Genomic DNA, 23,919 nt, shown 5'->3' on the forward strand with positions numbered 1-23,919 from the left:
ACCCTCCTTTCTTCTTTCCAGCCTGCCAGCCTACCAGAAACTCACTTCTGGCATCCGGCTCAGGAGGCCACCGAAAGTCAGGTGAGCAACCTACTCATGATAACCCTTCAGGTCATCCCAGACCATTACTTCCATGGGGGCGGGGGCAGGGCTGCACCCGAGGACATCATGCTGCAGAATTCAGAATGGGGCACGGCGCGAGGGGGGCGAGGAGGGGCAGTTAACGAGATGCCTGCCTCCGGGAGAGGGACCACACAGACAGAAAGAGGCAAACTCAGAAAACTTTTAGCAACTCTCCACTGAAGTCCCATATCCAGGGAACCTACATAGAGAAATGAAGAAATGTGTGGGTGCAGGTAGATCTAGGCCCCTTCCTTCCGTCTGGTGGCCTCACTGACCACACCTGTGACTCAAGGCCTTCCAGGCTTTCATCTCCGTCCAGAAACCTTCCTTCTCTGACTACCAGGATCCTCACTGTTTGTCCACGGATTTGGGCTCCCCTGCTCTCCTGGGTTTGCTCCTGGTGCTGGTGTATCCACGGGGCCAACCCTGCTGCCCGAGGGCAGCCCCTCACCTTGCTGGCCAGCTCCCCAAACCTGCCAACACTTGTTGAACCAAACCCAGTACCAGAGTCTCCCCACAGAGGCACAGCTAGGGACCTGATCCTGCACACCTCCCCTTCCCCCTGCCCACTGGGTCCTCCACCAAAGGCCGGCCCCTCTCCCACCTCTCCGACCACATGGGGCAGCCCAGACCCCATCCAACCCCAGAAATGAGCTTCCCAACCCGCCTACTGGCGGTAGAACACTCAGCACAGCAGCCCACCGGGGCCTCCATTTGCAAAGGGAGGACCCAGGCAAGGCCCCCAAGGTCACTAAGCAAGCTCGCGAGGGCGCCAAGCCATCTCCATCCCTCCAGGGGGCTTATGGGGCCTCCGCCTCCCTCAGAAGCCAGGTCAGGGCCGTGACAACCCCTCCTGGATGGGTGTGTCCCCGGGGGCGGCCGCGGCCCAACCCCCGCACCTCCGGCCGAGAAGGCGGCGGGCACCTCCCAGGGGTCGCGGGTGTCTGTCCTCCCAGCCCACCTACTCCGCGCTGCCCGCCTGGACCGGCCCTGGGGGTCGGGGCCCGCCTCCCTCGCGCAGGCCCGGGCGGGGGTGCACGGGCCGCGCCGAGCGTGGGCGCGGCCGCGAAAGGCCAGGCCAGAGCGCCGCTCTGGCCCACCCCCCCCCCCAGACCCAGGCCCGCCCCGCACCGGCCCGCCCCGCTGCGCGCCGCTGCCTCCCCGCGGCCTCCCGCGCCGGCGTCGAGGGGCGGCGCGACCCCGACCCCACGCCCGCGCCTGGCCCGCCGGCACCTGCCGCCAGCGCCCGCCTCCCGCCGGCCTCGCCACCCACTCGCCGCGCCGCCCACTCACCGCGCGCGCCGGCCGCCGAGCCGCCGCCGGACACCGGGGCCGGGCCGGGGCCTGCGCGCCCCGCGCTACACAAAGTGACGGCCCCGGAGCTGCGCGGCGGCGGCGCGTGGGCACCGGAAGTGCCGCCACCGGGCTCCGCCCCGCCGGTGCCAACGGGGGGGCACTTCCGGTCACGCGGGGTCCAGCGCGGCCCCTGAGGGGGCGTGCGTGGGGGCAAAGAAAGCGTCCCTGGTGTGGGGGTGCCCTCGGACGTGGGTCGCCGCGCTCGTGTGCACTGCGTCCCGGGCCTTGGGGACCCTGGCGCGCCCTGCGCCGCCCCAGGGCCCGACCCCACCTCTGGGGACCCCGGCCCCGCCCTCCCCCTAGAGATGCCCGCGAGGTCCGCCCGCTCCCCAAAACCCTCCCGGCTTCCTTGCAAACATGATTCAGGGGGCGCTACCGAGCGCCAGACTCGGCCAGGTCCACCTGGGCCTCCGGACCCTCCCCGGGCCCCACGACGGTGGAGGGAGGCGATGACCCCTATGAGGGCCCGCGTGCCCTCAGACCCGGGCAGGGGCGGGGGGCGATCCCTGCTGGTGATGGGCCCGCAGTACTGGAGCAGGTGGGCCGGACGTCTACAGCTCGTGCAGGGCCAACGCTGGGTAAACATGGGCAGGGGGAGAGGGGTTCCCAGAACGGACCAGGACATGGACTGAGGGGGCCGGTGGGCCAGGGTAGCTGGATGAATGCAATAAGGGCCTCAGATCTGGAGGCTTTACAGGTGATCCATGGGGAGCGCCTGCCTCTGGGAAGGGAAGCGTTCCCCCAGCAGGAGGCAGGAAGGACAGATGGCCGCCTGAGGAGGTGTGAGAAGGTGAGGTTGGTGGACTCAGGGGACGCCTGCAGCCCTCCCCAAACCTAACCGCCTCTGCCCCCCAGGGGCCGCAGCTGGGGTCTGCCGGTGAGCTCTTGCACCCACGGAGGTTGGGCCCTGCTGCTTCCCCAGCTCGTACGTACCCCATGGGTACCATTATTCTTATATTTTCACTAGTGACCCCGCGCCTCAAGACAGGATCATAGTCTGACTGGGCTCGCGGAGGGGTCACGCCTACCTGAAGTAACAGCTTCTCCTTCCCAGAACCTCAGCACCTCGCTGGGGAGCTGCTCCGGCCCACTGAGGACTCAAACCTGCCTGCAGCCCCCGTCCCAAGCCTTGCCTTCCCCAGCCCAGAGCACCTGCTGTGCGGCCTCCAGCTGAATCCAGCTCCTCACGCTTATTGTTTGGCTCCTGGTGTTTTAAAAATGTCTTAAAATGAATAACTAACACTTAAAAATTGAGGGTCTCTCATTAAAAGATGGACAAAGTCAGAAGTTCTGCCAATGTAGAGAGACTGTGGTTTGCAGGGACCTGAGAAGGGACCAGCCCCTGTGGATGAGCCTCGGCTTTGAGGTGCTCCCTGCCCACCGTCCCCCCGACCCTTCTGTAGGCCCACTTCTACGTGGCACCCCCCTCTGGTCCTGTGGTCCTCTATGCTTTGGAACTCTGGACCCCGCCCCCACCCTTCACCCCAGGTGGTTCCAATGAGAAGATCCGAAGGTGAGGTAACTCACAAGAGCAGCAGAGGCCAGGTAAACGGGAGCAACAGGAATGGAGGCACCAGAGTCTGCCACCTGGACCTGAAGGGGTGGGGCAGGGAAGGATGCTCTTGGGCCTGCAGAGGGCTGGAGCCGTGGAGATGGCTCACCAGGTGGGAGCTGGGATTGACGTGAGACTCCGCCAGCCCCGTCCTCCCCTCTCCCACCCTGCCTGTGCTGCCGACTGGTCAAATCCACTCCTAATGTGGGGGGCAGGGGAGCCCAGGGGATGCAGTCAGAGTCGGGGCCCAGAGCCAGGTAGAAAACAAATGGGGGAGGGGGCAGGTAAAACAGAGAACCAACAGCTCATCCCTGCTTAGAACCCTCCAGCTTGTCAGGCAGGGAGACCACGGTGCCCCAGCATCTCCTCAGATGTCCTCTTGGCCTGTTCCCACCTGACCCCTAACCTAAGACCCGATTTCTTCCCCTTGTGTCTCTGCGGATTTTCACAGGCTTGGAGCCCACCAGACCCTGCCCGCTCAGCAGGCCCCACCCTCCCTGTCCCTGACGGAGTCTCTGCCCTCAGCTGACCGCCATCCTCAAGAGGCTGAGCAGAGGCTGCCACCCTAGGCGCTCTGGTTTCCTTCCCTCTCTGAGGGGATCCTCTCCAAGACCCCCCAGAGCCTCTCCTTCCTCCTGCCTTGTGACAGGCAGAGTCCCCAAAGCTCGTCCTGTCCAGGACACTGAGTGATGTGACCACACAGCCCACTGTGTTCAGTGTGTCCCAGGTCAGAGGTCAACTTCCACCCCTCCCCTGCCCCACGCGCCTGCGACTACAGGAGCCGGGTGTGCCCAGGTAGCCCACCCACTGCTCTGTGAGAATAAGACCTAAGCCGCTTGACATGGTCCTTAGTATCTGTGTTTATTTCAGAATCAAATAAATGTAATTCCCCACTCTTGTGACCCCACCTGACCCTGTTCCTTCCAGGCCTGTTCTCCACTGGGCCTGGACTGGATGCATGGGCCTTGCCAATGGCCTCGGGCTGGCTGAGCCTCTGCAGATGACCTGCCCCCCCCCCACCCCTCCCCCAGGCCCGACGTCACGTTTGTGCCTACTCAGGGCAGTGCTAGGCTGTCCCAAATGGGCCACGCCTTGTCCTCTCATGACCCGAAGTCACCTGGCCTTGACCCTTCCAGCCACCTAAGTCCAGAGCTGCCAGGGGTCAGGGCTGGCTGCCCCCAGGTGCCTGTAGGCACAGACCATGGAGCAGGACCCCTGCCAGGAGGGCCTATCTTCACAGGGCTCCTGGACAGCAGAGACCCAGGTTCCAGCCTTGAAGCTCCTTCTCCCCTCCCCCCTTTAGTCCATCTCGCAGTGATGTTCCAGAAAGCACCACGTGACCCCGCTGCTTGGGTTTTATGAATCTCAACAAGTCCCGGCCACTGGCCCTCTCTGGCCATCCCTTCCTGTGGGTTCTCAGGTTCTCAACAGCACCCTTCACTCCCTCCGAGGCCAGCAGCCCTATCCCCGCTTTTCCTTCATTCTCAACGGGAATTCTTGATCTGGGTGTGTGTCCACATGTTTACACTCAGCCCATATGCGTTGCACACCCGATGAGCTTTGGACCCTGTGCTTACTCCAGTTGGTGGGGAGGGCGGGGGAGATGGGGGGCCCCGTGGCTCACCAGGCCCTAAGGATCGTGTGTAGAAACGTGTGAGAACCTGATGGGGGCAGAAGGCTGCAGGTTGAGGCGTGAAAGGGGATGGGAGAGAGAGGTTAGGAGGGGTGGGACCAGGAAGAGAAGTGTCGAGAAGGCCCGCAGGACTCACTGCGTTCCCAGGAGAACCTGGTGACCCAACTCGTGAGTCCAGACTCAGCCAAGGCCCCAGCACCACCCACAGGGAGACCCACTTAGGGCCGTCTGAATTTACCATGGGGTCTCTCAGAACTCAGATATACGATCCTGCCTGGCAGCGATAGAGAGCCCTTTGAAAACAATTATAAATGAAAACAAGGCATCAGTATTCCATGTTGCGGATGACTGGAAATGGAGTAGGGGTTTGATGCCATTTTTGGGCATGATGGGCTAACTAGGTGTGCCCCAGTCCTTCCAATTGCCTGGCTCTGTGAGGGGCAGCTGATGGACCAGAAACACAAGGACCATCAGAAGAAGGGACCCAGGCCCGCTCGAGACTTCTGCCAGTATGAGGCTGCCTGGGGAGAAAGGGAGGGTGAGTGGGCCTGTATCTGGGCTGGTCCACCCTGCACCAGCTGCTTCTGAGCCAGAAGAAGAGACGAGAGGGGTGGTTGGCAGTGTGTCCCAGGGACAGGGCCCACCGGGGCCTGTAGCCCGAGAGAGCAGGAAGCAGCAAGAACAAGAAAAACAGAGACCCAAACTGGACGTTGTCGCTTGGCCTGGCCAGCACTAACTGTTAGTCGGAGCTCTGGAAAGGGGGCTGGTGGAGGTGGGCTGGGCAGCGGGGAAGCAGCAGGGAGAAGGGCTGGCCTTAGCGTGAGCTCCTTCTGCGCCTGCCACCTGGGCTGGTCGGGGGTGAAGGGTGGACAGAGCAGTGAGGGGCACAGGGCCTCCATGCCCAGAGGAGGGCAAGTCCTGAGGTCCCAACTGTGAGAGCCATGGGCCAGGAGCTGAGGGGAGCTGCAGCGAGGAGGTCCCCACACCTTCATGAGACAGGTGGCATTTCCGCCATACCTGAAAGATGGCCAGAGACTGGGATGCAGTGGGGCAGGTGAGACCTGGCCTGAGCAAGAGCCTGTAGGTGAGGAGCTTGCGGCAAGTCTGGGGAGGGGGCGGGGCCATCCCATGGCTGCAGCCTCACATCCCAGTGGGGGCACCACAGCAGCAGGCAGCCAGCAATGGCATCAGGTAGGGGTGGGTTGTCACTTACCAAGATGGGTGGGGGGGGGGGGTGGGAATAGCAGGGGTCCAGATGGGATGCAGGGTGCTGTCCAAAGGCTGTTGAGGTAACCCATGTGGACAATGACAAGGCTTCAAGGTAACAAAGTGTCTTAGTGCATTTGGGCTGCTATAACAAAGTTACCATAGACTGGGTGGCTTAAACATTTATTTCTCACAGTTCTGGAGGTTGGGAAGTCCAAGATCAAGGCACTGACGCATTGTCTGGTGAGAGCCCTCTTCCTGGTTCATAACTGGAGCATTCTCACTGAGTCCTCACACGGTGGAAAGGGTGAGGGATCGCTCTGGAGGTCTCTTTTCTAAGGGCACTAATATCCTTCATGAGGGCTGCACCCTCATGATCTAATCACATCCCACAGTCCGCCAGTCCTAATACCATCACGTTGGGGATTAGGCTTCAATGTGTGAATCTGAGGAGTGAGGGGAGCAGGAAGCAGACACAAACGTTCAGTCTGTAGCACAAGGTGACAGAGTTAAGCTGTGGAAATGGGAATTGCTGATGGGGGAAAACCTGATCACTTTGGGAACACACCTCCTGGTTCTGTCATCCTTGACACTATTGTGAAGAATTCTGCCCATTGTCCTTCTGGAGGGAGCCCCTCCTTGGCCCAGCCCCTCCCTCAGTTTAAATTGCCCCCTGCCCGGGGGGGCCCCCCCGAGTCCATCCTAGCCCCTCCCTCCCAGCAGTGCAGGGCAGGCTGGCAGGGAGTGATTGTGCCGGGTCTGGGGACAGGACAGGAAGGGGACTGCCAGAGGGCAGAAAGGAAGAGCAGACGGCTCCCTCCCATCCTGGGTGCAGAGAGAAATGACAAAAATGTCCACCAAACAGGGGCAGAGCTTCAAGTCCAGGCAGAAGGGAACAGGCAGGGGTGGGGTCTGGACTGCAGAGAGGTGAGGCGTGAGCCGGGTGTGACAAAGACTCTCTCCCACACCAAACTTTTAGTCTGAGCCTCATCTCAGTTAGGCCTCCACTTTGGGGCTCCCATGTCTATCTTTGCATTGCCCAGTTTTAGCAGAAATCCTGTCAAGTCAGTTTAGCCAGAATCCCCACCCTGGATATCTGATCAGAATCCTCACCCCCAGAATTCCCTAGGTGATGTTCTCTGGTTCCCTCTGACAGTGGCACTACTGCCCTCTCCCTACGCGGGGCATGTAGGGGCTGGCTGGGGACGTTGGTCAGCACTCCTCTGTGCCAGACTCTGCCAGCCCCCAGCAGGAGAACCCAGGAGGAGCCCAGGAGGAGCCCAGGAGGACTACCTGCAGGTGGTGACAGCTGAGCATGTCCTAAGAGTCTAGTGGGAGGGAGCTTTGCCCAGCTGTGGGGGGCCAGCCTTTGAAGGCAGTGCATGCCTGTGGATGAGTCTGTGCAAAGGTGGGGACAGATCAAAGCCCATATGCCCCAAAAGAGACATCCTGGATCTCACAAATTCCAAGTGCACCTAGATGCCTCGTACCTCTCACATCCCGTGTCCCTGCTGCAGAGCCACAGGAAGGCTGACACACAGAATGAACTTCATGGCAGTCACTGGATGGCTGACAGCCTCCTCACCACCAGCATCCCCCGTGGAGGGCACAGCAGTAACTAGGCAGATGACACACCCCACTCCCGCCGCGAACTTGATTTCGTGGATACGTTTTTATATGCATCCACTAAAAGGTTTATAGATCTATAAGAAAGGAAATTTTATTAATGCAGAAGCATCTGATTTATTTTTTTGGAGACTGTTCGATTTCTTGCACCTTATTTCGATGTGTTTAAATTTACTTCTTGGGAATTCCCTGGTGGTCCAGGGGTTAGGACTCCGCACTTCCACTGCAGGGGGCATGGGTTGGATTCCTGGTCAGGGAACTAAGATCCCCACAAACCGCACAGCGCAGCCGAAAATAAATAAATAAATAGGTAAAGTTACTTCTTTTCCAGGTGAATTTGGGAAACCAGTCAGGATTGGGTTCAGCACCGAGTAACAGGAAAGATCATCTAAGCAACAATCTATGCACACCAAGGATGTGATTGTCCTCAGGTCGGAGGAGGAGTGTGGTCCAGGGCTGGTCCAGCAGCTCCCCAAGGCTATGGACCACCTAACCCCACTCCCTTTCTCCCCTCCCCTCCCCCGAGTCAGCCACTCAGCAGCCTTGTAAGCCATGCTGCTGGGAGCGAGAGGCACAAGTTATCGGTGGGCAGTTTAAATGGCGTTATTTAAATTTGGTTCCTGTTTATATACTTACTGCATCATTGTTTACTTATTCCTAAAACAGATAAATAACTTGGAAGTAGACTGGCAGAGTAAATCAATTTATGGCTAGAGTTTTTAGTGTCTGGGAGAATGTGGTAGGAAAGAGCCTAGTAGATAAAAAGGGTCCAGAGTCTGAAATGCCTTTTACTGAGGTAAGGAATTTAGATTTTTCTCCTGTAGGTCATGTGAGACAGAGGTCATTTTAGGAGGTGCTGGGAAGGGACTTTCAGTAACGCTGAATTCCGTTCGGAAGCAGTTGTTACCTTTACTCTTCTTCTTCTGATAACATCAGAGAGAAAGTCTCTGTTTGGGGCTCCCTGGTCTCTAACACCTTTCAGACATTTGCTCAGCTCCCATTTAAACAAAGATAATTTAACAACATCGTTTTGTTTCCATTGTTTTTTTTTTTTTTTTTACAACTACCTTCTACTTATGTCAAGTGACACTGGTTTTCCATTTACGGTAAGTAAATTTAGCTTTTAGAATAAATTTAGCAGAACTTCCAGTTTCTGGTCCAACATTTAAGGAGCTTGGAAGTCACTAGTCCATCATCACAACAAGAAAACAAATGAAAATCAACAACTCATCCGAGATCCATCAGAGAATTGAAATCATGGGGCAAACCACTGCCCCCAGAATTGGAGAGACAGACAGCAGGTACAGAGAATCACAGCTTGCTAGAGCAATAGCGCCTGCAGCAGCAGAAACTGCACTGGAGCCGGCGCTGGTGCAGTAGACAAACTGTTAGGGCCTCAGTGCGGTAAGTCTGAGACTTAAAAATTCCAGAGGTTCCAGTCTTAGGAAGGCCTTGCACTTGTGTGAGTTTTACCTCCAGGAGGACCAAATGGAGAAGTGAATGACTGGGATGTTATAAGGGAGAAGAAGTAGGAATTGGGAACACCCTGTTATAAGATATATATATCTCTCTCCCATGATATAGTATAGTGCACAGCCCCACTGAGCTCACAGCTGATCGCCAGTATCAACTACAAGTCTCGTGATGAGCACTTTTGGATGTCTCAGCCCCACGGAGCCCTCAGGTGATACAGCCCTGGCTAACATCATATGGGGCAGGAGGACCACCCAGCTGAGCCCAGGAAGCCTGCAGAACCATGAGAAATAATAAAAATCTGTTGTTTTAAGCCACTGTTTTGGGGTGGATTATTGCACAGCAATTGTTAACTGAAACAGAGGGCGTTAGGAGAAGCAGGGGCCATCCAGAAGGACTCCTGGGTTTGTGTCTCAATGTCTCCATGTGGACGGTGCTGCCAGCCACTGAAGGGAGAAATCAGGAAGTACAGGCTTAGCCAGGGATTGAGAGCTCCGTGGGGCCTGATTGAGCTTTAGATCTTTGGAATATCCAAGACTGGGAGACCAATGAGTCCTCAGGTTCAGGGCTTTGGGGAGATGCCTGGGTGGTGGCTGATGTCACAGGATGGATAAAGTTACCTGGGAACCCTACCAGACCCTACCTGCAAGGAGAATCCTAAGGGCATCGTTATGCCTTTCTACCATCTGGGGGCCTCACAAAGTCTTCATTTCTACAGTGTCTAAACTTTTAAATCTTGGAATAGTAGAAAGCCTTATCTCATAGAAAATCCAACCAGAGGAAAGAGTATGTGTTGGTCTCTTGCTTTCAGTGTAACAAACATATTCCAACTGTCTACTGTGTGCCAGGTTCGTTCGCACATATTATTTTACCTGTTTGACACACAATAACCCAGAACAATAGACCCTCTCGCTCACATTTGAAAGGCAAGGAGAGTTGTCACATAGTAACTGGTGGCTACAATTCCAATCCCCAAGTCCTCACTGGAGGACCGTCACTAGTTTCTGAAAGAGGAAAGGCTGACTCAAAGTCTGACTGTATCTTATTCCCTGGAGATTCTCTGTTTTACCAGAGACTTCTGGGCTTAGCCAGCCTGCCCCTTATATGGCACAAATACAGCCCAAGGGTCAGCCCAGAGAGATGTTTACCTGAGTGCTGAGAAGCAGAATGGCGCCCTGCCCTACTGCCATTATTGTGACTGACACAACCCAGAGACAGGAAGAACTTCTTACCTGGTCCCTCTGTCTCACACTAGTGCCTAAAATAGGTAAAACCTTGAGTCCTAGCCTGACCCCCTCATAGGAACAACCTTCTCCCTACCTTTTGCAAACCCTTGCAGATATGATCATTATATGAACAATTGAGGCTAACTATAGTCAGTAATTTTGGGGGTTAAAAAATGTTTCCCACTGTATTTTTCTCACTTGATGAGCCAGCCTTGTAAGGTCTGGACTCCTTTACAGAATTCCCCAAGGAAGATTCCTTTTCTTAATGTTCTTGTCTCTATGTTTTCCTTTGATGTCTCCCAACACATATGAATTAGGCAGGTCTGGCTGGCTGCCAGCACAGAACGGCCAAGATGTGATATAAACCCAGAAAAGCAGAGTTCCTCTGCGACTTAGGGTCAGGGTCAGGGTCCGGGTCAGGGTCAGGGTCAGGGTTAGGGTTAGGGTCAGTGTCAGGGTCAGGGTTAGGGTTAGGGTTAGGGTCAGGGTCAGGGTTAGGGTCAGGGTCCGGGTCCAGGTCAGGGTCAGGGTCAGGATCAGGGTTAGGGTCAGTGTCAGGGTCAGGGTTAGGGTTAGGATCAGGGTCAGGGTTAGGATCAGGGTCAGGGTCAGGGTCAGGGTCAGGGTCAGGGTCCGGGTCAGGGTCAGGGTCCGGGTCCGGGTCAGTGTCAGGGTCAGGGTTAGGGTTAGGATGAGGGTCAGGGTCAGGGTCAGGGTCAGGGTCAGGGTTAGGGTTAGGGTCAGGGTCAGGGTTAGGGTTAGGGTCAGGATTAGGGTTAGGGTTAGGATCAGGGTCAGGGTCAGGGTCAGGGTCAGGGTCAGGGTTAGGGTTAGGGTTAGGGTCAGGGTTAGGCTCAGGGTCAGGGTCAGGGTCAGGGTTAGGGTCAGGGTTAGGGTCAGGGTTAGGGTTAGGGTTAGGGTTAGGGTTCAGGAGGGAAACTGGCAAGGTAGGGGAGGGTTAGGAGAGGGGAATGTGGGGATCAGTGTTGGGCAGGAACCCCAGGGGCAGGGCCTGGATCATGGGCCTTCCAGGGTCCACACTTGGCTGGCTTCAGGACTCAGGAGTCATCCTGGGGACAGCAGGCACAGAGGGCAGGCCTAGGTAGTCTAAGATGCTATTGGAATGGAGAAGTCAAGTAGGGGTGGGAGAGATGCTGAGAAGTCCTGGGGAGAAGTCAGAGCCTTATCGGGAGTCTAGGGCAGGGGGATGGTAATTAAGGCAGGGGGCTAGGTGAGGCCACCTGGTGTAAGGCTGTGGACAGGGAAGGAGCAGACTCCGACAGACCCTGGAACCTGCCCACATTTAGCCGTGGAGCGGAGAACCCAGCATGGGAGTCGGAAGGAGAGTGTCCCCCGAGATTGTTCATGGCTGGGCTTCCTGGTGGAGTTTTGTCCATACAAGTGAGGAGGCCTTCAATCTCAACCCTGCAGTCACCTTCAAGGATGCTGCTGGAAATCCATGGGCTCTGGGAGAGAAGATGGGGAGAGGACACCTGTGCAAACTCCCAGGACTGGAGGAAGAGGCTCTGCCAGTGGAGACTCAGGGTTCTTTCCAGGTGGCCTTCCAAGGGAGCTGGGATGCACTGCAGAACTTTTGTGAATTTCCCATCTCAGCATCACACATCTCCTCCCAGTGATAAATGGAAATGCCACGTCCTGAAGATGATTGCTTAGATGTGAGATATAGACATATACATATATACATACATACATACATACATACATACATATATATATATATATATATGTATTTTACTGTTGGGAATTATATTGTTATATTGTTGGGAATTAATATCAGATGTGTGCTCTCTATGTTTAAGTGTGACTGGTTGGTTTTTTCCTGTGAAGCCCATCAGAGATCCGTGGTTCAACAGGGAATTCTTACAGCGTAAGGGAGAGGAGGTGATGAAAATGGATCACAGCGCAATCACTAACATGGCCTCCGATGTGTGTGAAACCAAAACCACAAACCATACTTAACCAGCAAACACACCAGTCCACCTACAGTGGCGCAACTACTCCCATGCAACCAAAGCACACCAACTCTTTCCCCCAGAGGACACAAAGCCCCTTTATCCATCTTTGGGTGCCGTCATTTCCCTTCTACCTTTAATTCTCTGTAACTTAAATACTGAGCTATAAAATTAACTACTATGACTGTGTTTTACATGAGACGGTAGAGAAATGGGAGAAAAAAAGGGAGACAATGGTTAATATGTAAATAAACAGATTCACATCAAAACAAGGGCAGAACGCTGAGAACTATTACAGCCCTGGTTTCTGCAGCGGGTCACATGGTTGTAACTGTATTTAGAACTGCTTTCTTGCACACCCAGTGTGTGTTCTCTTTGCCCCCAGCAGGCCCCCGAGTGTGGCCTCCTTAACCAGAGACAGAAAAGGGGATTCTGGGAAACGTGGTTGGCTCAGCCCAGCTGACACACAGAGCTGCCCTACTGGCCTTCCATCTGTACTGGTGAAACCCAGTTCCCGTTTTACATACATCTGTTTAAGAACAAAATCAGCCATTTAAGACAAATATTAAGACAGTGGTAGTAAAGGTGAATATAATAGATACAATATGCCAGTGTCCAAGGTATGGGAAACACTGATCCATAGGATTAAATATAAGCTTCTCGGCTTGAAAATCATGTGATTCCACAAACTGTAGCCCCTGCCCAGCCCACCCCTCAGCCCAACACCTGTCTCCCATAGCACCTCTGTCTGGCCTTCGGGAAACCCTTGGAGTTGCTAATTCCTAACCACATCCAGAGCTTCTCCGGCTCTGATCCTTCACACACAGCATGACTTCCGCCTGGACGCTTCCCACACCACAGCCAGCCCCGCAGTCCCTCCAGTCCTCACCTTGCAAACACCTCCTGGGACTTCCCTGGCGGCAGCAGTTAAGACTCCAAGCTTCCACTGCAGGGGGCGTGGAATTGGTCGGGGAACTAAGATCCCACATGCTGCACGGCCAAAAAACAACAACAACAAAAAAACCCCAAAAAGACACCTTCTGACCCAGGAAGACTTCTCCCGTGAGGCCACTTGGGTCCTCGTGGCAGAGCTCGTGGCTCTGTCCCCGCGGCCCATCCCATTGTGTCTCCCTCTCCCCCTGGGTTCTGAGCTCTTCAGCGATGCCTGTCAAGCCCTGCCGCCGGAACAACCTTCGCCCGCCCACCAGCTTCGCCTCCCCTCCTGTCGTGGCCCCTGTCTGAGGTTTCCCAGGACCAGACCATGGAAGACCATTTGCGCACCAGTAACCACTCAAGGAAATGCAGCCAGGGGAAGCTGGTGAGAGAGGGGGACGCAGCATAGGAAAGGGGACTGAGGGGGAGGGAGGGCTCAGGCACAGCCACACAGAGGGAAGGAAGCTTCCATGGCATCCCAGGGCTCCTAAGGAGAAGTGGTGCCAAAGCCTTGTCCTCGCCTGAGGAGGGAGCTGGGATTTCACACTCCCACACCCCTCAGGGTTAGGAGCCCCGCCCCCTTCCCCTGCGGGTGCTGCTGTAGGAAGCTAGGTGGGGCGGGGTGGGGGGACCGTACGTCTGTAAGGACTCGTCCAAGGAGAGGTGGGCAGAGAATCTGTCCCGAGCCCTACTTAACCCGCACAGATCCACTCGCGTCCCATATGAATTCCACTCTGGGTGGAGAACGCTGACTGGAGAAGGGCTGGTGGGGTCACGTACAGCCCCTGAGGCCCCGGCTGACGCTTCTCATCTTCCCCATCCTTGGCTTTAGCATCTCTGCTGGTCTAGGTGGCTTGTCTGATGGGGTTACTCAGACCTTTACCCCCAAGGAGCCAGAGCCCCTGCTTGAAAGATCTGGATACCCTTGTCCCCTCAGTGAATGGTTGCTCAGGGAAACGGACCCAGGTCTATTTGGGGGAAGGACCAAGGAAACACTACTCTATACGAATACTGGGAACTGTCGCATCGTAAAGTCCTTGCCCAGGGGACCGGCTTCTCCTGCGATCAGCGGGCTCTGGCTCAGAACTGGCTCAGATCTAGGAACTGGGAAAGAGACTGTGACTTTCCACCGGGGAAGATGACATTGGTCTTCAAGGTCACCACTTTTCTTTTTTTTTTTAATATAAGTCAAGCAATAGCCTAGTTGGCTGTTCACCCATCTTGTCCCTGGGAACACCATTGTCTGCTACCCATCACCATGGATCCCTTCAGGCCTGGACGCCACCCCCAGCTTACTGCCCATTTCAGTAACTATGTCTGTCTCGTCCTGGGAGTTCAGCATTACATCTGGCCGCTGCTGCTCCAAGGATGCTGCCACCCTGTTGACACGAGAGAGTCCAGTTCCGTGAAGGCACTTCTAATGTCAGCTCAGGTCTACAGACAGCAGCTCTTGCTGAGCTCCTGAATGAAGCCAGTGCCTTCTCACCTGCACACGGCTTATCTCCTCGGGGAGGGAAGGTCCTCTGGGCTCTCCCACAGCACAGCCAACAATGGGCTCTTTGGAATAAAACATCTATTTTCTCCAGACTTCTGATACTTTGAGTCAACACTCTGCCCAGGCAGTCCTGGCAACCCCAGCTCACTCGATGTGGACCATCGTCACGTCCAAGCTTCCAGCAGTCGTCTCGGCAGAGCGGTAGGACCAGCTCCAGGTGCCCTTGCCAGGGCGCTACCCAGGGGGACACAGAGGTGTGTCTCAACCTCCAGGCTAATATGCCACCCACTCCCAGCCCCTCAACCCCCAGATCCACTCCTAGGTGTGCTTCCCTTGTTCCCGCTGGTAGGTATTAGCCAGGACTTGCAGGTCCTTTGGTGAATAATCCCTTCCCTCCCTTGGCAGAGCCAGCGCTGCCCCAGCCAGGCCATGCCGGGCCTAGAACCTCATCATAGGAGGGCAAGTATCGTCTTGAAAGACGTCTGCCTCAACCAGACCTCTGCATGGTCTCTGGACAAGGTAAGAGGCACAGCTGGTGTTTCTAGCAAGGGAAATCGGGTCACACCTGCTGCCCAGAGTTGAGGGGAATGTGGGGGCTTGGTGTTCTCAAGGACGTTGCCCGGTCCAAGCCATAAGTTTCGCTACTCTTGCATTACGCCCTGTGCCTAGTCCTTGGCAGTCGACGCTTGGCAGAAAGAACCGAGTCCCTTTAAATACTGCATGGAGGCTTCTGACGGTCTCTCTGTGTCTTCAGTTGATAACTGTGGTCCCGAGCCTCTCTTTTACCCTCATCGTGGCTTTAATGGTGCTCAGCGAAACCAACCCGTTCCACAGTACCTATAATAACCGTTTCTTACATCTCTGAAGTGCTCAAGATACCGCATGAGCTGGGGCATCCCCTCTCACCTGGTATCCTGTCCTGTCCATCAGTATAGTGGCCAGGGGTCACCACCCACAAGGGGGCTCCTGTTGCTACAATGGGCGAGTGGTCCCAGCCCAGGGTCCCCACTTTAGACTCCACTTGCTAAGACCGCTGTCAACACCGTCAGTCTTAAGGTGGGCTCCCCAGGAGCAGACCTTGAAACAAGGGTCTACGTGTGCGTGATTTATTAAGGCCATGGAGACGCCAAAACTGGCTTTCTCCAGCGTCCACTGTCTGGTCCTCACCCCTCCCAGGAGGGTTTTACTGAATGAGCCCACCCCCCACCAAGGGTCTCAGGCTACAAGGATGGCTCTAGGGTGAGGGGCACTGGGCACGGGCCTGAATACTAAGTCCCTTGTTTCTAGAGCGACCAGGAAAATGTGCCAGAGAAATGAAGCTCCATGAAACCCAGAGGTGAAAACACAGGCAGGACAATGTATTTCCTCATTTTAATTTATTTTTCGTTGTTTGTTTCTCACTTACCAACACATCTGTAAAACGTAGCAGGCTCTGTTAGTAAAGGAGAAGCAGGGAGGACAGCAGGGCAGAATCTAAGGAGCCAAATGGGGGAGTCGAGAGCAGGAAGGGCTTGGGGGCCTGAGGTGGCGGGTGCCCCCCCGCCCCTGGCATCATTCTGCCTTCCCACAAGGCGTCATGTTGCTGCTGCTTTCACTGAGCCCCAGATGCTTACAAAACTGTCATAAAGAGCATTTCTGTTGCCTCCAATCCCTGTCCCTGACATTCTCCCTCTGACTCCCGGCGATGAGGCGGGGTCTACTCGGGCCAGCCCTCTGCACAGCCTGGCCCGGGAGAACCTGCCCCTGCGTCTCAAGGCCCCGACCCCATAGCCTCAGTCCCTGGACGGGCATCTGAGAAGGGAGGCTAGGGTGGGGCTACCCGGAGCTCTTTGGGAAGGATGGAGGGACCACCCCTTAGGACCTTGGACAGCACTCCCAGAATGCCCTCTGCTTCAGCCCCAGGCTTTTCTATTCAAGAGGCATTAGGGAGCGGCTGTGGGCATGGGAACACGGCAGCAAAGAGGCCTAGAGCCGGCCTGAGGCTTGCCTGGGTGGCCCTGGAGGGAAGGTTTCACCTTCACCCAGAGTGGACTTCCTGGCGTTTGCACATTGACCCAGCAGACACTCGGACCCTGTGTTTATGAACACAAACATTTTAATCAGGATTTTATCCACCCTGATGAATTTTCATTCTAGGAAGTATTTTCAAGGCAAATGCCACTGAGGACAATTTAATGCCTTGATCAGTTTTCTACCTAGTGCAGATACATTTCCTTTTTTTCCCATGAAATAATTTTCACCAGGACCAAATCCTTTTCACGTGCGTTGCACCACGTATATCGGACTCCCTGGTTAGTGTTCGAGCTCTGTCGAATGTCACCCACTGTCTCGTCTTGTCATTGGAATTTCTCCCCTGCGGCTCTCACCTCCAGTAAGTCCGATTTTCCCAGGGAGGCTTCCCTGACCGACTTCTCACCCATCGGTACCCGATGCCGAATCTGAACCGTGTGCTGTTTGCACTGATGTGCAACATCCCTGCTGTTTTAGCCTCGTCGACTTCCTCCTGTGGAGTGTTTCTGAGGGTGAACCCGTCCGGCCACTCGGCTGACCCGGGAGAAGGATGGTAGCCTTTCCCCGGCGATATTCCAGGACGTCCCGAGACCCCGGAACTGGGTCAAGACGTCCTAGCGGGCGCTGAGCTTCCTGGGTGGGGGGCAGGGAGAGCGGCGCCCTCCCCGACCTCGGCCCCCGCCCGGGGTCACGGCGCCTTGTCCGCAGCCTGCTCGGCGCGCGGGGCCCCGCCGGCGGCCGCGCGCGCGCCGCGGAGCAGACCCAGGCCCCGGGAGCGGCCGGCGCCGTGCAGCTGGCGCTCGTGGCGGCGGATCTGCACCTTGTGGCGGAAGCGCTCGCCGCAGTCCTCGCACACGTAAGGCCGCTCGCCCGAGTGCGTGCGGCGGTGGCGCAGCAGGTTGGACGAGACGCTGAAGCGCTTGCCGCAGTCGCCGCAGGCGTAGGGCCGCTCGCCCGTGTGCGTGCGCTGGTGCTGCACGAGCGCCGAGCTCTCGCTGAAGCGCTTGGCGCAGTACGGGCACGCGTAGGGCTTCTCGCCCGTGTGGATGCGCTGGTGCGTCACCAGATTCGAGTGCTGCGAGAAGCTCTTGCCGCACTCGCCGCAGCGGTGGGGCCGCTCGCCCGTGTGCGTGGCCTGGTGCCGCACGAGGTCCGTGCTGCGGCTGAAGCCCTTGCCGCACTCCCCGCAGATGGTCGGCCGGTCCCGGGCGCGCCGCCGCCGCCGCTGCCGGGCCGGCGTCAGGGCCGCGCTGCCCGCCGGGCCCGGGATGGCCACCACCGAGGGCGCCGACACGGCCGGCAGCACCATGAGCTCCTGCAGCACCACGTAGCCCGGGGGCGCCACCACGACCGCGGCGGGCGTCCCCGGGACGGCGGCACCGCCGCCCCCCGCGGCGGGCACCAGCTCCAGCTGCAGCTCCGGCGGCACGGGGGTCAGCTCCAGCTGCAGCTCCGGCGGCTGGGCCGCCAGCTCCACCGGGGTCAGCTCCAGCTGCACCTCCTGCTGCTCCTCCAGCTGCTGCTGCTGCTCCAGCTGCTTCTCCAGCTGCTGCAGCTGCTCCTGCAGTTTGAGCTGCAGCTGCCGCTGCTCCTGCTGCCGCTCCAGCTCCTGCCGCTGCCGCTCCAGCTCCTGCTCTGACCCCAAGTCCACCGGCATGAGCTCCAGCTCCACCTCTTCCTCCTCCTCCTCTGGCTCCAGCGGCCGGGGCTGCAGCTGCTGCTGTTGCAACTGTTCTTGCTGCTGCTGCAGCAGCTGCTGCTGTAACTGTTGCTGCTGCAGCAGCTGCTGCTGTAACTGTTCCTGCTGCTGCTGCAACAGCTGCAACTGCTCCTGCTGCTGCTGCAACAGCCGCTGCTGCAACTGTTCCTGCTGCTGCTGCAACAGCCGCTGCTGCTGTAACTGCTGCTGCTGCAGCTGCTGCAACTGTTCCTGCTGCTGCCGCTGTAACTGCTGCTGCTGCAGCTGCTGCTGCTGCTGTAACTGTTGCTGCTGTTGCTGTAACTGTTGCTGCTGCTGTAACTGTTGCTGCTGCTGCTGTAACTGTTCCTGCTGCGGCCGTAACTGTTGCTGCTGCGGCTGTAACTGTTCCTGCTGCTGTAACTGTTGCTGCTGCAGCTGTAACTGTTGCTGCAGCTGCTGTAACTGTTGCTGCGGCTGTAACTGTTCCTGCTGCGGCTGTAACTGTTGTTGCTGCGGCTGTAACTGTTCTTGCTGCTGCTGTAACTGTTGCTGTGGCTGTAACTGTTCCTGCTGCGGCCGTAACTGTTGCTGCTGCGGCTGTAACTGTTGCGGCAGCTGCTGTAACTGTTGCTGCAGCTGCTGTAACTGTTGCTGCGGCTGTAACTGTTCCTGCTGCTGCGGCCGTAACTGTTGCTGCTGTGGCTGTGACTGTTCCTGCTGCTGCGGCTGTGACTGTTCCTGCTGTAACTGCTGCTGCGGTGGCAACTGCTGTGATTGTAACTGTTCCCGCTGTTGCTGTGACAGCTGCTGTTCCCGCGCTTGCCGCTCCTGTGGTTGTTCCTGCTGTTGCAGCCGCTGCGGCTGTGGTTTCCGCTGCTCACAGTGCACAGATTGGGGATTTTCCTGTAGTTCCTGCCGCTGCCGAGGCAGCTGCTGCTGCCCGTCTTGCTGCTGCTGGAGCTGTTCCTGCTGTTGCTGTGACAGCTGGTGCTCTTGCATGTGCTGCCCCTGTGACTGCTTCTGCTGTTGCATCAGCTGCAGCTGTGGTTTCAGGGGCTCCTGTCGCACAGGTTGGGGGTTTTCCGGCTGTGGTCGAGGCAGCCGCTCTTGCCTGCCCTGCTGCTGCTGTTGCCGCTGCGAGTTTGGCTGAGGTCCTGACCCTTCGTCTCGTGGCTGCAGCTGTTGCAGCTGCTCCTGCTGTGGCTGCTGCTGCAGCTCTGGCTGCTGTTCTAACTGTCGGGGTTGCAACTCCTGCTGTTCTGGCGGGGCTCCCTCAGCGGTTGCACCGGCCCCCCTAGGGGCTGAGACTGCTGGCCGCGGTGGGCTACTGCTCCTCTCCTGAGCCTCTTCCTCCTCCTGACTCTCACTCCCACCGCTGCCACCTGTAGCGGAAATGGCAGGAAGCCAGGAGAGAAAGATCTACAGGCAGCTCTCCGATCCAGACTCCCAGGATCTCCCCCCTTATTCTGCCCCATGTACAGTCACTGTACCATACACTCCTGAGCCCTCAGAAGGGACCCCAAAACACTGGACCAAGTGACAATGGCGGTATGGTAGAAACGGAAACGCCCAGAGGTGTGGAGTTGGCTTGGAAATGTGCCCCAGGGACAGCTGGTCACATCACTCTGGACCCCAGCCCCCTGACCTCTCCTCTGGGCCTTCTGCCACACAGGCTCCACGCCTTAGACCTTGGCAGTGACACCGTGGGTGCCTGTGGCTCCCCAGCACCACTCCCTGAGAAGTCCTTTGGGCTTAGCTGCCATCCAGTAGGAAACGGTGAACCAGCCATTCCCACGGCTAAACCACAAGCCCATGCTGAACTCAGACCTCAGTTAAGGTCACACCTTAAATTAATGGAACTCACCTTCTCTGTACATAATAAAGAATTTCTGTAAGGCTGCCTGGCAGTGTTTCTGCGGCAGTTTCTAAAAGTCACCAAAGTGTCAGGGAGAACACGAGGTTTCCAGGTCAGAAGTCCTCAGTTCAGAAAAACTCTACCAGTGAGCAGCTGTCTAACCTCCTGCAGGTTCAGGGCCCTCCTTGTCTGTAACATAGCTTAGTGACACCCACACCAACAGCTTAATGAGTGAAGCAGGAAGAGCCCTGACATTACCCCTAGCAGGTGCTTGAAAAATCCCTCTCCCTGTGGGTTTGGAATGGGTTTGAAAACTAACAAACAGTTTGGAAATACTGAGGATATAACTAGCTCCATCTGAAACAGTCCTTAGGCTGGAAGTGTTTTAGATTGTTATTCTGGGATGGAAAGGACCAACTCACAGCCCCAAGTCAACATGGCAACTGGCCAATTATTTAACCCCTGGGAACCTAAATTTCCCCATCTGCTAAAGGAGACAAATCCCTTTCAGGGAAATCGTGAAAATTAGAGGGGATAAATGAGCAGCCCCAGCACGGTACAGGACATAGTGTAAGGACTCATTCCGTTGCTGTTTCACAAAACCCACACGCAGTCTCTCACTTTGAGATCATCTTTTCAATTTTGTAATGGGAAGTAGAGGTTTGATTTTGTAAATTTTGCTTTCTGGCTACTTTTCCAGGAATATATTGAATTCATAAAGCCAAGGGATATCTACATGTAAATAATTCCCTTTTAGGAAACTATTCCCAATAACCTTTGCTTAGACTAATGGATCAGTGAATGCATTTTTCCTATACACTCACAAGGGAGGGAAGACAGCCATGAAAACCTGTTTTCTCGGCAAATCGAAGGTCACATGGACACTCCATTCTCCCACCACCTCTGGGGGCAGCAGGGACACAGCACGCCTCTGTGTGGGTCCTCTCATTTCTAGGACAGTGCTTGGCCATATGGCCACTCCGGACTTCTTATGGCATTTTAAACATTGTTAACAACAATGCTGTAGTAAATGTATACTTAAGTGTCACCTGATGTGTCTGCTCTCACGAGATTTTTGTCAGTTAAATATTTAAGCCAAAAGAGTCCTGGGAATTCCCTGGCGGTCCAGAGGTTAGGGCTCGGAGCTTTCACTGCTGAGGGTGTGGGTTCAATCCCTGGCCAGGGAACTAAGCTCTTGCAAGCTGCGCAGCACGGGCAAAAAGAAAAAAGCCCAAAGAGTCCTAGTTAAGTCCACACATCCCCATCCAACCCCTCCAGCTCCCTTGGTCCTTTTCATGCTCTGTTCAACCCTGCCCCAGCCCCTCACTCAGCACCCTCGAAGCCCAGAGTGGGGAGTTGGGTCCCACGAGTGTGGCCACCATGGAAAGATTCGCCCAGAGCAGGTCCCAGAGAGAGACGGGGTCTTGGAAGGTTCTGCAGGGCCACAGTTGCCTCTGGGCAAGAGGGGAGAGAAAGCTGGATGGAAGCAGAGGTCAAGGAAAAGTGGACGAGGTCAGAGGCCAAAGAAAAGCCACGTGGCCAATGTGCCGCTGAATTCAATCTGGGACCTTGAGTCTGGAGCCAGGGACAAGTGGGAGGAAGATGGAGGCTGTGTGAGCCCTGGGGAAACAGCAGAGGGTCCCAGCCAGCACTTATCCAGGTCTGGGGCAGGGGCTGAGAACGTCTGCACTGCCAGGCAGCCCTCACCAGCAAGACTGCAGCCTGAGCTACCTGCTCTCTCGATGTGAACCTGCCGACGTGAGTGGGTGCAGTCTGCCCTCCACACCCCGAAACTGCCAGGTGGGTGCCCATCCAGACGGCAGGCTGCCCGCCACCATTCAGGGCTCCCTCCCAGCTGTGGCAGGCCAGGGTTCTGTCAAAGGATTCTCGCTGGGGACCTGAGGACCATCTCCTGGTTTAGGACATCAGAGCCCCCCCCCCCACCAGCCCCTCACCTGAGAGGGTGTCAGGCCTTGAGCCCCCATCTTCAAGACACTGAAGCTCCAGCACGAAGGTCTTGGTTGCCGGCCCTACCTCCATCCTGGCAGTCAGATGGAGATCCCAGGGAGCCAGCTGTGCTGAGGAAGGAAGGAAGCTGTTCAGATGCATAGGAGTGCTGTGAGCCCTGGGCCCAGGGGCACCAACTCCCTTGACAACCCCCAGACCTGGCAGCTCACCCCTGCTGGAAAGGAGGACCGTGTGGTCCACAGTCAGGAAAGGGATGAGCAGGGGTGGCCTAGAGGCTTGGATCCCCAGCCCGTTCGCCTGCACAAGGAGTCCTGCCTCTCCAGACTTTGTGCAGGGCCCTTATTCAGCCCCACAGCCGGGGCAGCCCATGCAGCTGCGCGTCACTGAGGGACGATACTAAGGTGGCTAGCTGCACTCCCAGAAGGGACATTTGGGGAAGTCTGCAGAAAAAAGAGAGACGTGTCCATCTCACACTCCCCTAGCCCCCTTCCACGCAGTGACAAGTCTGTTCAATTCCTTGACCTCCTGCCTCCCAGGTTGCTGGGGGGTTCACCCCACCTTCCCAGGCCGCCAGCAGACCAGCGGTTCCAGGCCATATGGGTCGGTCCAGGTGCCACCTCAGCTCCCAGGAAGGCAGGTTTCCAGGGTACCACGACCCACGGAACTGGCGGGCTGCCTGTCTGGCCCTGTGCCCAGGCAGTCCTGAGGTCCGGAGGGCTCCCCGCCTCTCTCCTGTGTCCACCTTGGCCCCTGCAGAGGTGTGCCCATGTCCAGTCCTCCCTCCCCTCCTAACAGGGTGACTCCAGGTCTCCCTAGCCCTGCAGAATCCAGTCCAAAGCCTCTTCAGAGAAGCGTCCCTAGGTTCACCCTGCTGTCCTACCCACTGGGCCTCACCTGGTACAGCATTTCCTGCTCCTCACGCAGCCTCTGCACTAGGGGAGGTGTGGTCAGCAGGGGCTGGAAGGTGAAGGCCAAAGCGTTCAGCCAGCACCTTCCTGAGGAGCCTCCATCCAGAAAGAGCAGGGGAGGTGCCAGGCCACCCGGGGGCCTTTCTGGGCACTCAGGAGGGTCGGCCGCGGTCTGGGTTGCCGAGGTCGCGCTGGGCCAAAAGACGCGGGCAGAGCGGAGTTCAAGAGCAGAAGTTGGTGTCAGCTCCCTGGGGTGGGGGCTGGAGGAGGCCGAGCCCCCAACCAGCGCGGGGCTCAGGGCCGGCCGTGCGGGACCATCGTGGGCGCCGAGGTCTACGGGGCGGCCCCGAGGGCGGCCCCGGTGGACGACCCAGCCCGAGGTCGGCGGGGCCGGGTGCCACCGGTGTCTTTTCAGCCCGGGGCAGCGCGGGCCCGGCCGGGGTCCGCCGGCCGCCACAGGTGCCGGGAGCCCGCGGGCGGGCAGCCTGGGCCGGGCCCCGCGGGCGGCGGGTGCCGCGGCCGGGCCGGGGTCCCCGTTCGCTCGCCCGCCCGCCCGAGCGTGCGACCCACCGGCCGTGCGTCCGTGCGGGCAGCGGCCGGGCCGGGGGCGGGGGCGGCGGGGGCCGGCACAGGAAGTCCCCCCGGCATCCGCATCCTGTCCCCCGCCCGCCGCCCGCGCGGCCCCGCGCCCCGGCCCCCGCTGCCGCCGCCGCCACCGCCGCCGCCGCCGCCGCTCTAGGCAGCCGCGAGCTCGGTGGGCTTAACCCTTCCCCGCCCGGCCACTCGCCCGGCCGCATCCCTGGGTGCGCGCGTCCGCGCGGGGGTTGGCGACTGTCGCCGCAGGAGTGTAGCGGGAGGCTCCCAGCTGGGGCCCTGCCGCCCCGTGAACGGCAGGCACGGC

At 57.5% G+C, this 23,919-nt stretch overlaps 1 protein-coding gene across 1 annotated transcript; it reads right to left on the reverse strand.

The window, feature by feature from the left end:
* Positions 1–17,294: 17,294 nt before the first annotated feature.
* ZNF853 (zinc finger protein 853) lies at positions 17,295–22,188 on the reverse strand. The gene is made up of 3 exons (XM_065892320.1): positions 22,098–22,188; positions 19,176–19,669; positions 17,295–18,656 (listed from the first exon to the last, which is right to left on the reverse strand). The coding sequence occupies exons 1-3, from the start codon at positions 22,180–22,182 to the stop codon at positions 17,295–17,297; spliced, it is 1,941 nt and encodes a 646-aa protein (XP_065748392.1). The 5' UTR covers positions 22,183–22,188.
* Positions 22,189–23,919: the final 1,731 nt, after the last annotated feature.

The sequence above is a fragment of the Phocoena phocoena genome, chromosome 15 (genome assembly GCF_963924675.1).
Source record: "Phocoena phocoena chromosome 15, mPhoPho1.1, whole genome shotgun sequence".
Classification (NCBI taxonomy): Eukaryota; Metazoa; Chordata; class Mammalia; order Artiodactyla; family Phocoenidae; genus Phocoena; species Phocoena phocoena.